The sequence below is a fragment of the Tigriopus californicus genome, chromosome 1 (genome assembly GCF_007210705.1).
Source record: "Tigriopus californicus strain San Diego chromosome 1, Tcal_SD_v2.1, whole genome shotgun sequence".
Lineage (NCBI taxonomy): Eukaryota > Metazoa > Arthropoda > Copepoda > Harpacticoida > Harpacticidae > Tigriopus > Tigriopus californicus.
In genome coordinates this window covers 2,262,590-2,276,324 of record NC_081440.1, presented here as the reverse complement: position 1 = coordinate 2,276,324, position 13,735 = coordinate 2,262,590, and the positions used below count along the sequence as shown (strand labels likewise).

General features: G+C 40.2%; 2 protein-coding genes across 2 annotated transcripts; both read right to left on the bottom strand.

Moving 5' to 3' along the window:
- Positions 1-6,195: 6,195 nt before the first annotated feature.
- On the bottom strand, positions 6,196-10,146 carry LOC131883035 (uncharacterized). Its single transcript, XM_059230400.1, has 2 exons — positions 7,381-10,146; positions 6,196-7,315 (listed from the first exon to the last, which is right to left on the bottom strand). The coding sequence occupies exons 1-2, from the start codon at positions 7,802-7,804 to the stop codon at positions 6,888-6,890; spliced, it is 852 nt and encodes a 283-aa protein (XP_059086383.1). The 5' UTR covers positions 7,805-10,146; the 3' UTR covers positions 6,196-6,887.
- Positions 10,147-11,058: 912 nt separating this feature from the next.
- LOC131883206 (uncharacterized) lies at positions 11,059-12,509 on the bottom strand. Its single transcript, XM_059230642.1, has 3 exons — positions 12,022-12,509; positions 11,873-11,949; positions 11,059-11,446 (listed from the first exon to the last, which is right to left on the bottom strand). Exons 1-3 carry the CDS (start codon positions 12,179-12,181, stop codon positions 11,186-11,188), a joined length of 498 nt encoding a protein of 165 aa, XP_059086625.1. The 5' UTR covers positions 12,182-12,509; the 3' UTR covers positions 11,059-11,185.
- Between the last annotated feature and the right edge of the window lie 1,226 nt (positions 12,510-13,735).

The window sequence follows — 13,735 nt, the reverse complement described above, 5'->3', positions numbered from 1 at the left end:
GAAACTCGCATGGAAATCTGGAGAATGAATTGGACGACTGCTTGCAGTAGTTTGAGTGAGAATGGCTTATGAACCTGACAAATCCCTCACATCCTGCCAACCTCAAGATAAAGCGGGCTCTCCAACAACGGGTTGACATGGTGATTTATATCTTAGTGTAGTTACTGTAAATATCGGGGATAATCCATTAGACAACATTGGAAGCAAGTCGCGGACTCGAGGCAACATTATTATTATTGTTCACATTTCCTGTTGTCCAAACACAACCTGATGACAGCCAACTATCCTCAAACTCTCCATGATTGACTACTGGGCTCATAGATATGGCCACACCCTAGACATCATTAGGGATCTTTGTACTACAGATGCACTTCTAGATGCTTACATGGCTTGGACACGATTCTAATAACCCTGGGTCGTTCTTCCATCAAAAAAAATGAAGCTGCTGTCGAGATAGTTCCATCCACAAGAGAGGAGGAACTTGTCTCCAATTGTTCACATCTATGATTTTCGGGTGGGTTCGTTCATAAATCGAGCAGATGTAAATGTCTCGCCAATGTCAATTGATCCTGTCTCGGCGCTGTTTGTTCACGAGTTCTTGATTACTTACGAGTACTAAAACTCCGTTTTCGGAGAGCTCATAGTCACTGCCATAGCAGCAGTTAATCCTGTTCCTACCACAGTTCATTCGTTCCTTCGTTGGGAGACCTCTGATGATTGAGTAAGCAATTTTGCTGCCTCACTTAAAAGGACACGACAAATATCTTCCTGAGGGTGGCGACATTAGAGAAGCACCGGGTACTCGGTACTTACCTAAATCCATCCCAAGAGCGTGGGTGGCTTCTGATCAGCCGTTCTTGTTCTTCCTGGATGGAGGATCGATCCCAAAATAGACCAGGATCGTTGGGGGGGTTCGATCTCTCTGGCTGAGCCAAATGAATGTGTCAGGACATCGTTCCTCCATCTTAAGGACCCCCAAACGAGGCTCAGGCAAGTGGGTCATGCTTCTCCCATTCTTGGGAACTTCCACGAAATTTGGGGTTTCGATGGCGGGGATTGTCATTATTTCGTCATTACATGCCGTTGGTGAATCTTTCTCTTTTCCAGCATTTCCCCTTTTTCCTCATTCTTCGGACCCACGGGCGATATTTCGAAGCCTGGATATCCTCGTTGGTGGATGAAACAATTCCCCAAAGATGGTTGAAGAGCAGTGATTTCGTCACAAGTGGCCCTCTGCTGCTTTATAAGGGTAAGGGTTCCCTACGCTTGTTCCAAATTTGATCCCCCCTTTTCTTTCCAGCTTCGCTTCGTTTTCTCATCTTTTTCTGGAACGATTGAGGGGAGGGAATTGCCGCATTTGACCAATCAACTGACAGATTTTCACTCGACTTTCATGGATCCTGTCTCTCAAATGACAAAGAATGAACCACCGCGAGAACATTTCTTCTATTTCCATCCTTTTATCAATCAGTGGTACTGAAGGTTGCATTTGGAACACGAAATCAGTATCAAGAAAATATGAAAATGACACAAAGTAAGAATTGGTTCCAAGCTGATGCTGTTACTACATAAAGGACGCATGGTACAATCTAACTACCAATGTTTATCCACAACTCAGACGCTCCTTCCCGGAGCCAAAGTAGGTTACCTCGAGAGATTTTCAGAGGAGGGTTTGATACAATCCCTGTTTTCATAAATGTTGAGGTGGGGGTTCGACCATCGCATCCAGGCGAGACACATAGTCGCTAACGAATTATAGTTGCACTCGGTAACCCGCATTGAAGATATTGATCCTGATAGGCGTGTGGGTGTGTGCCTTGTAGAAGTCCTAGGAGGGAGAAGATTCCACGAGGATTGAAAAGAGGGATGCAGACAATGCGATCTTGCGATCGCCTGCGAATTGAATCGATTTCAATCATGTGGGTGGGTCTCTGTCGTTCTCATATTGGAACAGTTTGTCTTGATGGATGCAGAGCTCTGTATGGTATGAGTGGTGCTTGTGTAACTATACAGTACTGCTTTGCATTGGGGATACTTGGCAATTGTACATCCAGATTCTGCCTCTCACTGAACTCTGTTTTTTTCTGGTAGATTATGATACAGTAGTAATGACTATAGCTGTAAAAAAGTTGAATAGCTTTTTTAACACGTTTTCCCACTTTTTAGGGTCAATTCAACTATTTGGGGTCCATTCGACTTTTTCCAGCTTTATTGCCGTTTTCACACATTTCGTCCATTTTTCGCATTTTGTCTACTTTCGTTCGAACGTTCCTGCTTCCTTCAACGCAACAAGAGGAAACAAAACCCAACGAAGCGCAAAAAAATAGCAGACGTCGAGATCACGATGTAATGTTTCAAACCAGGGTGAGCTAGGGCACACTCCATGGATATGGCTAGGGAGTAGTTGTACTGCACTTACGGGTCGAACAAAACGCTTTGTAAAGGCTCTTAACCATGTCTCACTCTCTTTTTCTGATATATTGAAGCCTTCTCTCCAAGACCGCTTGAACCTGATACTATTGATGGAATGCTTCACATAAGCATTAATAACTTCCAAGTAATTTGCTAACATTTTCTTCAGTTTGACCAGATTGACGGGAAGATCGTTCAATTTTGGAAGTTTTAGGAAAGCAATTTCCAAATTAGCTACCTGTTAGGGCCCGTTGTGGTTTGCTTAATGTCCAGAGCTTTTAGATTGGTAATCAGGCTTCTTTTACCTAAAACTGTAGAAATACACCACCGAATGCTTGTTTTCCGCAACTATTTTCCCAAGTATTTCGTTATTTTGCCAAATTTAATTGACTATCTTTTACGGCTCTACTAATGACTAAGTAATGACTCTACAAAGCACAAAAGGTAAGGTGCTCCTCCAATGCTCTGTACTTGAAAAAGAAATATTCTTTTTCTTTGGCCTGATTAGCCTTAATTTGTTTTTTTTTTTTATTTCTCGGAATGTGGAATTCTTTAAGCAGGCTTTCCTGATTTAGCCTCCGTTTAAAATTCAATTTGTCGGATTTTTCCTTCATTGTTTAAAGAGAAAGCCATTGATTTGTAAAAAAAATCCAACACATCTCCCCGAGAAAATGAATACTGTTTTCGGATTCTGCAGCCTGAATTGGTTCTTATAACCAAAGCAATTTAAAAAGCAAAAAAATCAATATCATTCTTCAATTTTCTTCGGTTTCAATAAAAATGGTAAAAATGGTTCGATAAAAAATCAGGACCATTCCTATAGCCGAAATTTTCATAACAGGATTTCACTGTTTAACGTAAATGACTTAAAGTACATGAACACCAATCACTTTCCAAAATCAATTCTATTATTACTTACCTTTGCATTCGCAATTAAATTCAAAACCATCCATCGATCAGTTTTTTAATTTGTTCCAGTTCACAGCAAATTGATTTTTTTAAGTGCTGAGTATTTATTGCAGCCATTGATTAACCATGCAGAATACTGAGCAAAATAATTATACATTTTCCCTAAGCTATATTTATGCAACATGTGATCCACTAACGAATTAGAGTTGGGAGATCTGGTCAGAACTTGAAGGTGGGGCTGGCTGACCTGGAAGTTTTATATTGCAATTACATAATTGCTTTTAATTTTTCATTAAAATTGTAATTCATTACACATATTGAGAAACAGAATAACTGTAGGATTGTATTTGTATTACACATGCCCACTGTTCTCGTTCGTAATCATTAGAAGGCGTTTAGCTTGCTCAGGCCCAATTAGTTGCCCAATACCTGAGCTACTTAAATTTATAAAAAGCTCAAACAATAAGAACAATACCGAATTCGAAGTAAAGGGATTCTTTCTAAATAGGTATTCTGGTTAAAAGTAATTGAATTTTATTTGAATGACACTCAATTACAATCTGAAAGCAATTATGATTGTAGTTCATTACATTTCAAATTGATTGCATCTGAAACGAATGTATTTGTAACTATAATCGACAAAATTTTGACTGTAATTGACATGGGCCTTGTTCAGATATTTCTGAGGCTCTAAGTGTAAAGCTCCTAAAAGATCAGCGCCTACGTATTGTATAGGAACATTACAAGATGGCAATGAAAATTACGATGTGCTTTGACCATTTACAAGATTGTGAAAGTCTTTACTCACAATCAACATTCAATTCTTCAGAGCATATGTGAAAAAATGTTTCAGCTTTATTCCGTTAGAGGGAGTTGCTCTCCGAAAAAAGAATTGAAGAGTGAACAATTTCAGTAGACATTGCCATCTATGGTAATTCAATTGATTCACAAACTGAAAGGATGATCCGCCACTGGCGGATGAGAAATCATTAAAGGCCATTTTTGACCAGTTGGCAGAAAATGGTGGCAGAAAATGGTGGCAGAAAATGGCAGAAATTCTTTCAAAGTCCNTGGATTTTTGCCAACGAGAATATAATTTGGATGGGAAATTATTAAAAGCCATTTGTGACCACCTGGCAGAAAGTGGCAGAAATTCATTCAAAGTCGAATTTTGCCATCGCTGTCCGCCAGTCATGTTGCCAGTTAAGGAAATTAAAGAAAAATTGCAGTGCGGCACCCTGATTTTGGGCATTTCGAGCCTGGAGAGAATAATTTTGACAAACATTATTGCGCAACTCACTTGATTGTCTCGAAAATTGAAAATTCCGTTGGATCAAGGTATGGGTTTGCTGAGATGTTTGTTAAGTTTTTCCCTCCACAAAATCCACAAAATTTTGCACTGCATTTACCTTGCATTTTCTTTACTTCATTTGATTGAGGAATATGAGTCCTGCAGACGGACAATGAGGAAAAATCTTTAAAGGTTAGGTGATTCCATTTTTTACTTACCGCGGGGAGGTAAAATAGTGTCACAGGGCCGTTCGGGAACTGTTAGGCATTTGGACTATGCTGAGCCGTTACATGTATTTTTCCCTATTTTAGTACAAGCATGGCCTCAATCATGAATGTCAGAGTTTTTAATCAAAAATAAACTCTTTGGCAGACGTTTCGTTCAAAAAATATCAATTACTCACTCATGAGCCAAATATCTGCCTTTTATTTTTTGTCGTTAAATCTACTGGCCGGCTCCTTTGTGGCCAGCGAGGGCAAAACTTTATAAGGAATTTCGGCCACTTTCTGCCACCATTTTCTGCCAAGTGGTCAAAAGTGGCTTTTAGTGATTTCATCTTGATTGGTGATCTGAGAGTGAACAAACTTGGTTTATCATGCCTTGAATTCTTCCATGTCACGATATTTTCATGGAAATCAAGGATTGACATTTCTTTACACACATTCACAGACAGGCAGATAGACACTCACTCACAAATAATTGTGCTCAAAACCCCATGTCATTTATATCAACTTCTTAATGGTGGTCAGTGCTGCCAGATGAAATGGATCGATTATCACCCAAATTTTGCCAAAAATTACCAATTTTATCACCAAATTTTGGGGGCTTCAACGAAAAATAACCAAATATTAAAATGTAAACACCACATGAGCTTTGTTGTTATTTATAGGGCCGGCAAAAATTTGCAGACATATATGGTCTTTATTGACAACAAATTTGCAAAAAAAATGACGGGATTTGCACAAAAATTTGCAAATAAACTTTCCAAAACATAGGCACCAACACGTTCTGGAGGTTGTAAGGGCTGCTTTTGACTTCCCTATCATGTAACACGTAGATGAAAACGAAAATTATATCATGATATCTTCCAGCATTGGGATTTGAACCTGCTATCCCTTGCGAGCAGATTTTGCCTTGTCCATGATACCCTCCTAGAATGATCCGTATTTTGTACATCTTAATATCTTGTGAAAAAGATAAATATCAGTTCATTAAATAAGACACAATAATGCCAGAGGGTAGAAATGTATTGCAAAACAATTTTGTTATGAAAAGTAAGTTTTTAAGATACAAAAAAGTAATGGTAAGTCAATTTCTCCAAAACTAACCATTCACATCATGACCATTTACCCCAAAAATCATGAGAACACGTCAAGATATGCCTGATTTTTAAAGGAGGAAGTTCATTACCCAAACAAAACTAGGATTTGAAACAGAGTATTTTAAAAAATTGCAAAGATAAAGGAGCTGTTTCAGATTGATGGAAAACATCAGTAGGTGTTTTGTAAAATATTTGCGATCTATTTCATACCTGTGTGTACTTTTTTCAAAAATATTTTCTATTTTAGCCAACCATAGCCAACCAAAGTTGGATTTTTCGGATTTTTCAAAATCACCAGATTTCGAGATACTTTTTGCTGTAAATCACCAATCACCAGGTGCAAAATTTTGTCCCAAAATTACTTGTGAAATCACCAGTTTGGTAATGAATCACCACATCATGTAGCACTGATGGTGGTTCACCTCTTACTTAGTTTTGATTGAATCCTTATCAAGCGCCCTGGGTTGCTTGCAAAAATAAAGCAAAAAAAAAACAACCGTGTAGTCCTCCAAAATCATGGAAAATTTGATGAGCATATCCAGTTGAACGTGGGTAAAGTTTTTCAAATGTGCAGTTGGATATCTTGTACCTTATTGGTTCTATCAGTCTGGCATACTTCAACCCCGAGCTCACTACACACGTCATTGTGGACGCGCACATCCATGGCCTTTGCGCTATTCTGGCACAAGGCAAAGGACTAGTTACGGGCCAAGCCATAGCCGTAGTATCCCGAGCAACGTCAAATACAGAGAAGCAGTACCCCCAACTCAACCTGGAAGCAATTGCAATAGACTTCGATCTGAGGAGATTCCATCAACACCTCATAGGGAACCCCAGGGTCAGGGTTCACTCAGACCACAAACCCCTCATTGCCATCTTCCAAAACTCCAGACAAGGATCGGTCAGAATCAAGCGCATCAAACTAAGGCATCTGGACATCCCATACAGTATCCATCACCTCAAAGGAACAACCAACCCGACCGACTTCTGCTCTAGAAGCCCAGTTCCATGGACGAAGCTCCCACGCAATATCAGAAACGAGACGGAAGAAGCGGAGCGTTTATTGTACCACATCCAAAACGGCGGCATCACGTCAACCATAGGACCCAAGAACATTGCATCCTCTGCCAAGTCCTGTTCAGAGATATCCGCACTCGCCAAATATGTCCAAAACGGGAAAATGGACCCACTACCCGCAATCACTCGTAGATATCGCCACGTCCTGAACGAACTTTCGGTGGCAAAAAGAGGAGCCGTGTTCCGGGGTTCCCAAATAGTACTGCCTCTTGATTTACGCCAGAGGACCCTGGAGTTGGCCCATGGAGCCGCGCATCTGCGTATATCCGCCACAAAACGCCGAATGCGGGCTGTGTTTTGGTTTCCTGGAATGGACAAGCAAATTGAACAATTCATCAGCTCTTGTCCCAAGTGTCAAAACTATACGTACCGGCTGCCTCAGGTAACACGGCCCTCAAACGTGACCCACCGCCATCGCCATGGCACTCTGTGTCAGCCGACCATTTTGGCCCCATTCCAGATGGTAGACACATCCTCGTAACAACATGCGATCTGACGCGATTCGTGGCAGCAGTGATGGTACGGTCACCCTCCACTGAACACACCATTGGAGCACTGAGATCCATCTTCACTAAATATGGCACACCTAAAAAACTACGGACAAACAACGTCACGGCCTTCTCCAGCCACTTCTTTGGCCAATATGTTTGAGGGAACGGCATGGCGCATTCATTTTCGCCCCCGCACCACCCACAGAGCAATCCGGCGGAGTGCGCTATAAAGCTAGTTGGAAAGGCCATCAAGTTATCGGACCAGACACCCGCCGGCATGGAGCATGCTCTAGCCACAGCCATCGCAGACTACCGGGATACTCCTCATGTGGCCTCCGGAGTGGCACCATCCACATCCATGAAGTTCAAGGGGGGCAACCCGCAGCTATCTCATCTACGACAAAAAGAGCACAACCACCGGCAAACACGCGCTACAAAGTCAAATTATCGGAAACCTCACCTGTTCCACCGGGACGATCCGGTATGGGTGGTAAACAAAACCCGACGAAGCACATTCATCCCAGTTTACATGCCCGACCACTTCATTGTACTAGAAAGGCTCCACGGACATACTTATTGAGTCCACTGTCCGGAAACAAATCAGGTCTGCATTCGACACGCCGACCATCATCCAAACCAGTGAGGCACCCTTGGGACCTGGTACTGACCCAACACCAATCGTCATCTCCACTTCCACCAGAAGAGCCAGGATGGCATCCCTCAATCACAACTTGCAGCGAGAGCACCATCCCCGCCCACAACTCCAGACAGCCCCACTTCCATATCAAAGCTCGGTCGCACCAAATGCACCGGACGGCGATTCAGACAACCCGGGTCAGACAACCGTGCCTCCTGACGGGACCTCGCATGCCCTTGGGGCCCCTGTGACCCGGATGTTGAGTACGAGGCAGTGATCATTTCAGTGACATATCCGATCCATCATTTGCTTGTAGTGGGTAAGTTTTCCAATTTTATCTTGTTATCAGCAATGAATTGATTCAAAGTCTTAGGGAGAGCGTATATGGGAAGTGGTTGGTACCAATTCAACTGCGCTAATGGTAAGTTAAAACGAATAATGCCCCCTCTCATTTTCTTAAATTCATGCGAGTCTATCATTTGTGGAACGTAACCACGATAGCAATTGTAGATGAATTTAAGATGGTTTGCTTTTACTAAATCTTTTACTTTTAATATCATCCAATTTTTAAAAATTTGATTGGTGTGAGAGCACGACTTTGCTCCTACCATCCATCTCATAACCCTTTTTTGAAGGACGCCTAGACTTTTGATGGCCGAACTTTCTTCAAAGAATTCAATACCATACTCTAGCCGACTTTTGACTAGGGCGTTGTACAAAGTATATATGAGTTTTGTTGTTATTGCTTGCTTCACCATAAAAAGAGTGAACATGGTTTTTCTGACGGAGTTGCTGACTAGACGAATGTGCTCCTTCCAGTTTAAGTGGTCGTCAATGTTAATGCCTAAAAATCGAATCGTCTTGGTGCTAAAGTGGAATCCAATTTGTTGGATATTGTGTCCGTTTAACGTCAAATTAAAGTCAAAAGTATGAAATGCATTTCGAGGACTAAATACAATGAGATTTGTCTTCTTAACATTCAGCACTAGTTATTTAGCAAATAATTTTAAATGAGCAAATGATAATAATAAGCAGGGCATAATGAACGAAATTACAGTAAATCATTCCATTTTTCGAAAATGGAACTGTATTTTCGTTACATTTTAAAATTGTGTAACTCTTTACTCGTTCCTTTTCAGCTCCCAGAATGGTCTATAATTTGATTTGATTATTTGCTTATCTCGTGAGAGCTGAAAAAACTTAAGGCTCAACAGAAATTGCCATTTTTTGCTATTTCCATCTTGCATATTATGAACAATGAAAGGGTTAAAATTGTGCTTGCTCATAACTACTCGGAGGGTGTTCTTGGTTTTAAATCTCGTTGCATTTGCTACTTTAGTGTTGACATCTTCTCATCATCTGATTCAGTGCAGTTTTCAAGCAAGGAAAATCTTTCTTTGACTTGAGTATGATGCATCAAATTTCCAAAGTCTCCTCATTTCCGATATTCATAAAAAATCATAAAGATTTGAATATTACAACCCTATGCCTTGAGTAATGGAAATGAGGAGACTTTGGAAATTTGATGCATCATACTCAAGTCAATGAAAACTTTTCCTTGCTTGACAACTGCAGTTGGCTCAAAAAGACAAAGTACAAGGTACAAGAATCACAGGATAAGACAAAAACAGGTGGTAAAATGTCACAAAACTCTTAATTTCAAATTTTTCTTTGGCATTGGATTCTTCTTCATTTTATGCGTAAATTTCCTGAGCATTAATTTAAGGCTGCCAGTAACCCTTTCCGATCATAAGAACAAAAAGAGCAGAGCAACGAACAAAGAATTTCGAAATTAAGAGGCTGCATGAAATTTCTTTCCTGTTTCCTGTTCGAAATACGGATCTCAACTGCTCAAGTCTTACCAAAGGTGGCCAAAAGAGAATTGATTGAACCATGTCCTGAACTGGATATTCCATCTGTTGCACTTCCAAATTGCTCCTTCAAAAAATATCAAGTCAGTAATCAGATCTCAAAGAGTGCAGACGTGCGAAATCAAGCTCTCCATTTAAAACTGAGACATCCTGAGCCAAGACTCATCAAAATGAAAAAAGCAACTCGGAGTAGCAAGAAATCGCCTACTAAGTTTACGACTCAGTTTTTAGTTGGTCATTTTCGATAGAGGCCTTAATATTACCCGGAACTACGTCCAACTTTTCTTGGAGACTACCCACAATTACTGGAATCGAAGTACTCTTAAGCCTTTTTGCTAGTTTGCAATTCTTTTTGAACAAAATCTTCCTATATTTTGGAATGTTTTCTGTGTATCACCTTTCAGAACACATTCAGATATTTCTAGATTCGAGTAAACTTCTTCAAAAACTGAAACTACTTTGTCAATGATTGCATCAATGATGATTCCTGTTTGAGAATTGAATGCAGCCTTTCTACAATCAACGGCCTATGTTCATCTTCGAACTTGAACTTCGCTAAACTTTTTTGGTCGGTTTTACTCTAGAGCACGCCAGCTTTTGAGTTGTAGTCGAACCTATCTCAAGAACATGATGATCTGACAGATTATTACAGATTTCTTAACTTAAACTCACAAATGAAGAAAAGCCAATAAAAAACTAAGACGATTTAGAAATCGCCACTTGACAATTTCAATTTTTACTATAACATGGTCACAATTTTCAAGAGATCAAGCACATAAAAAAAAAAATCAAAGATACCCATGAAACCCAGACAAAAAATAGCACAAAATTGGTAATTACTTCTATACAGCATGGTCAAAGCATGATTAGGGTAATCGGTAAAAGATACCTGTGTAGAGTGTCATACTATGCAAAATACAACTGATTTCTATGTTTTCGCAAGAAACAAGTTTAAAAACTCTAAAAAAAGCCCACTCTGATATTCAGAAGCAGACCAACAACTATCGTGTCGTATATGGCATGGAAACATTTAAAGATGTTTGAAAATGGGCGAGAAAACATATTTATTTCTTCAACAATCGTTATCCGGGCCTCAACCCTAAATTTCTTGGACTATTATGTAGAACAATCAAGGAGGTAGACGCTATTTTTATGCTCAGTCTCAATTGAAGGCAATCAGAAATTACAAGTCGTCGTTCCAACTTGGCTCAAAGCCGATATGACGGCGTTGACACGTCGTAGGGCTTCTTGAGCGGCAGGATCTACCTCAATTTCGCCGTCCACGGCTCCAGCTACTCTGACGGCGGTACAAACGGTCGTAAAACGAGACCGCAACGTGTTCAGATCTCGATCCGTGTTGGCCGCTTGGACACCCGTGATGATGGCTGCCCCACCCAAAATGATGAGTGCCCCAAACTGGATGACCGCAGCTCCGGGCTGAAATAAGGAAAATAGATAAATAGTGAATAGGACAAGGTGGAAAGAAATGTGAGCGGCGTTTATCGTGATCAAAATGGGTTCATAAAAAAAAGGTACGTATGAGAACGAAAGCGTCTTTGTAGGTGTGGCTTAAAGCTTGGTAGTAAATACAGTAAAGAATGAATAAGATGGACCTGTTACAGATCTTACCACCTTTGTTCAAGCAACTTAACTCAATTTGTACCGAATTTTGTCATGAGTTTGCACACCTCATTGGTCTTGTTTTAGATGTTGGATTGAGCCGAAATTTCACCTGCCTTGAGATGTGACATAGATTACAAGCATTTTGACAGGGGAGTGTCTTGGTTTAGTTGAAATTCTAATTGCTTATTTTCGCCTAAATTTTTTTGTGTCCAATGGGGATATGCTCAAAGACAAACTTACACTGGAGAGTAATGCTTGAATGCCTTGTCGATCGATTCCATTGGCCAATGGGTAAACTTGATTTGGGGTGTTATGATCTAAAGAGACGGTAAGATTTGTTCACAGTTATGTGAAGGTAGGCTATCTCTAAAATATCAATATGGACTTACAATAATCGGGATACTGATGTGCTTGAGACCCAATAGAATAGTGATGAACTTGTTCATTAGAATGCTCTGGCGCATTTTGACTCGACACCAAACACGAAAGAAAATGGTCCGAGACAATAAAATAGGCTAAAACCAAGGCCCTCTTCCAGAAAGTCGACATGACGAGAGGGAAGTTGGTGTACGAATGAACAAGGAAAATTTGGTCGTGAAAGAAAATTCTTCTCTAAACCATTGCCTAGAGGGATGATCACTCGTAGATTTTTCATGTCGATCTTTCTTCCTTTTCTTGTGAACCCCAAAGACATCCTGAACCTATAGGGCTAGTCAAGTAAAGGCGTTCATGGACAACTGACGTTATTCCATGGAGTAAAATCAAAAACAACATGCCCAGCCAAACCGCACTGTCCATGCATTGGATTTTGACATTTTTTCCATTTTACATGCTTGTCTAGGCAATTAGCATCGTAGTATTGAGCCAATTTGATAGTGCGTTCATTGATTGACACCAAACATGCTAATTCAGTAGGGTTTTGTGACACAACTCGCTCAAAATCACTCGATTATTGAAAATTCAATGGGCGAATGATGCAAGTTGACTGTGATGTTTGTCTTAGGGTAAACGTTATTCTCCACCGATTAGTTGGCGGTGCTACTTTTTTATGCTTAACCTAAACTTATCAAACCTAACCTAACCTAACCCAACTTAACTTAACACGATATTAATAGCCCTTAAAGTCTCTATCTAAACCTTTCTAACAGTTTGTCACAAATTTAAAAATGAGCACCGCCAGCTAATCGGGGGAGAATAACGTTTATCTTGTCTTAGTTCTCTCTCCCCAAAATGTCCAAAATCAGGGTGCCGGACCACATTTTTCCTTGAATTTCCTTTTCTTAACATCCCCTATACCTTGCAACGTGATAGTGCTCGACCGATTCTTGAGGGGTATCATGATAGGGGGTCGTGTTAAGAATCAATGATGGCAAAAAAAAAAGAAATTGGCATTAATTTAAACAAAAGCCTCGTGGGCGCGCCATTATGTATTAAATCAAAAGCTAATCAGAAACTTGTACAATTACATCAAATATTGCGTGTAGGCCAACAATGTAAATATAGTTTCAATTTCATTTTGATCATCAATTTGCAAGTCGAAAAAAAAAGACATTTTCTCCCACATTGTCACTATTTTGGTAAAAAGAATCTCTTGTGCCTCGGTCCAAGTCTAGATTTCGTCGATTCACCTTCCTACTGCCTTTTGCTTAGCTGGCTCTGTTTAAAGCGCATACCTGTCCTCTGGCTCAAATAATATGAATTACCGAGGGCATTGCATATGCCTATGAGCACCATCTGGTCTAAAACGTACGGTTGACTGCAATTCAAACAGTCGTTCGTGGTGCCCTGGGCCTGGGGCTTCCATCCTCGACTCTCAAGTCCTTGATGAATTGATCAACTGCCTTGCCAAATAATGATATAATGATACATGGTCTTGAGTTCGTCTCTTCTTGTAATATGCAAACCCCAAAAACATGTGGATTAATGTTTTATAGAGAATATGGATAAAAGTGTAGATGAAAATGGCAAAAAGGTTATGATATCATGAAAGGATACCAAATAATGCAAAATATGGAGGCTTGGAGTGAAAACCGTTATCTTTGGCCTCGGACAAAATATGTAGTTTCCACGCTTTGAATAAAAAGTAGCTCCTGTTTATCTTTT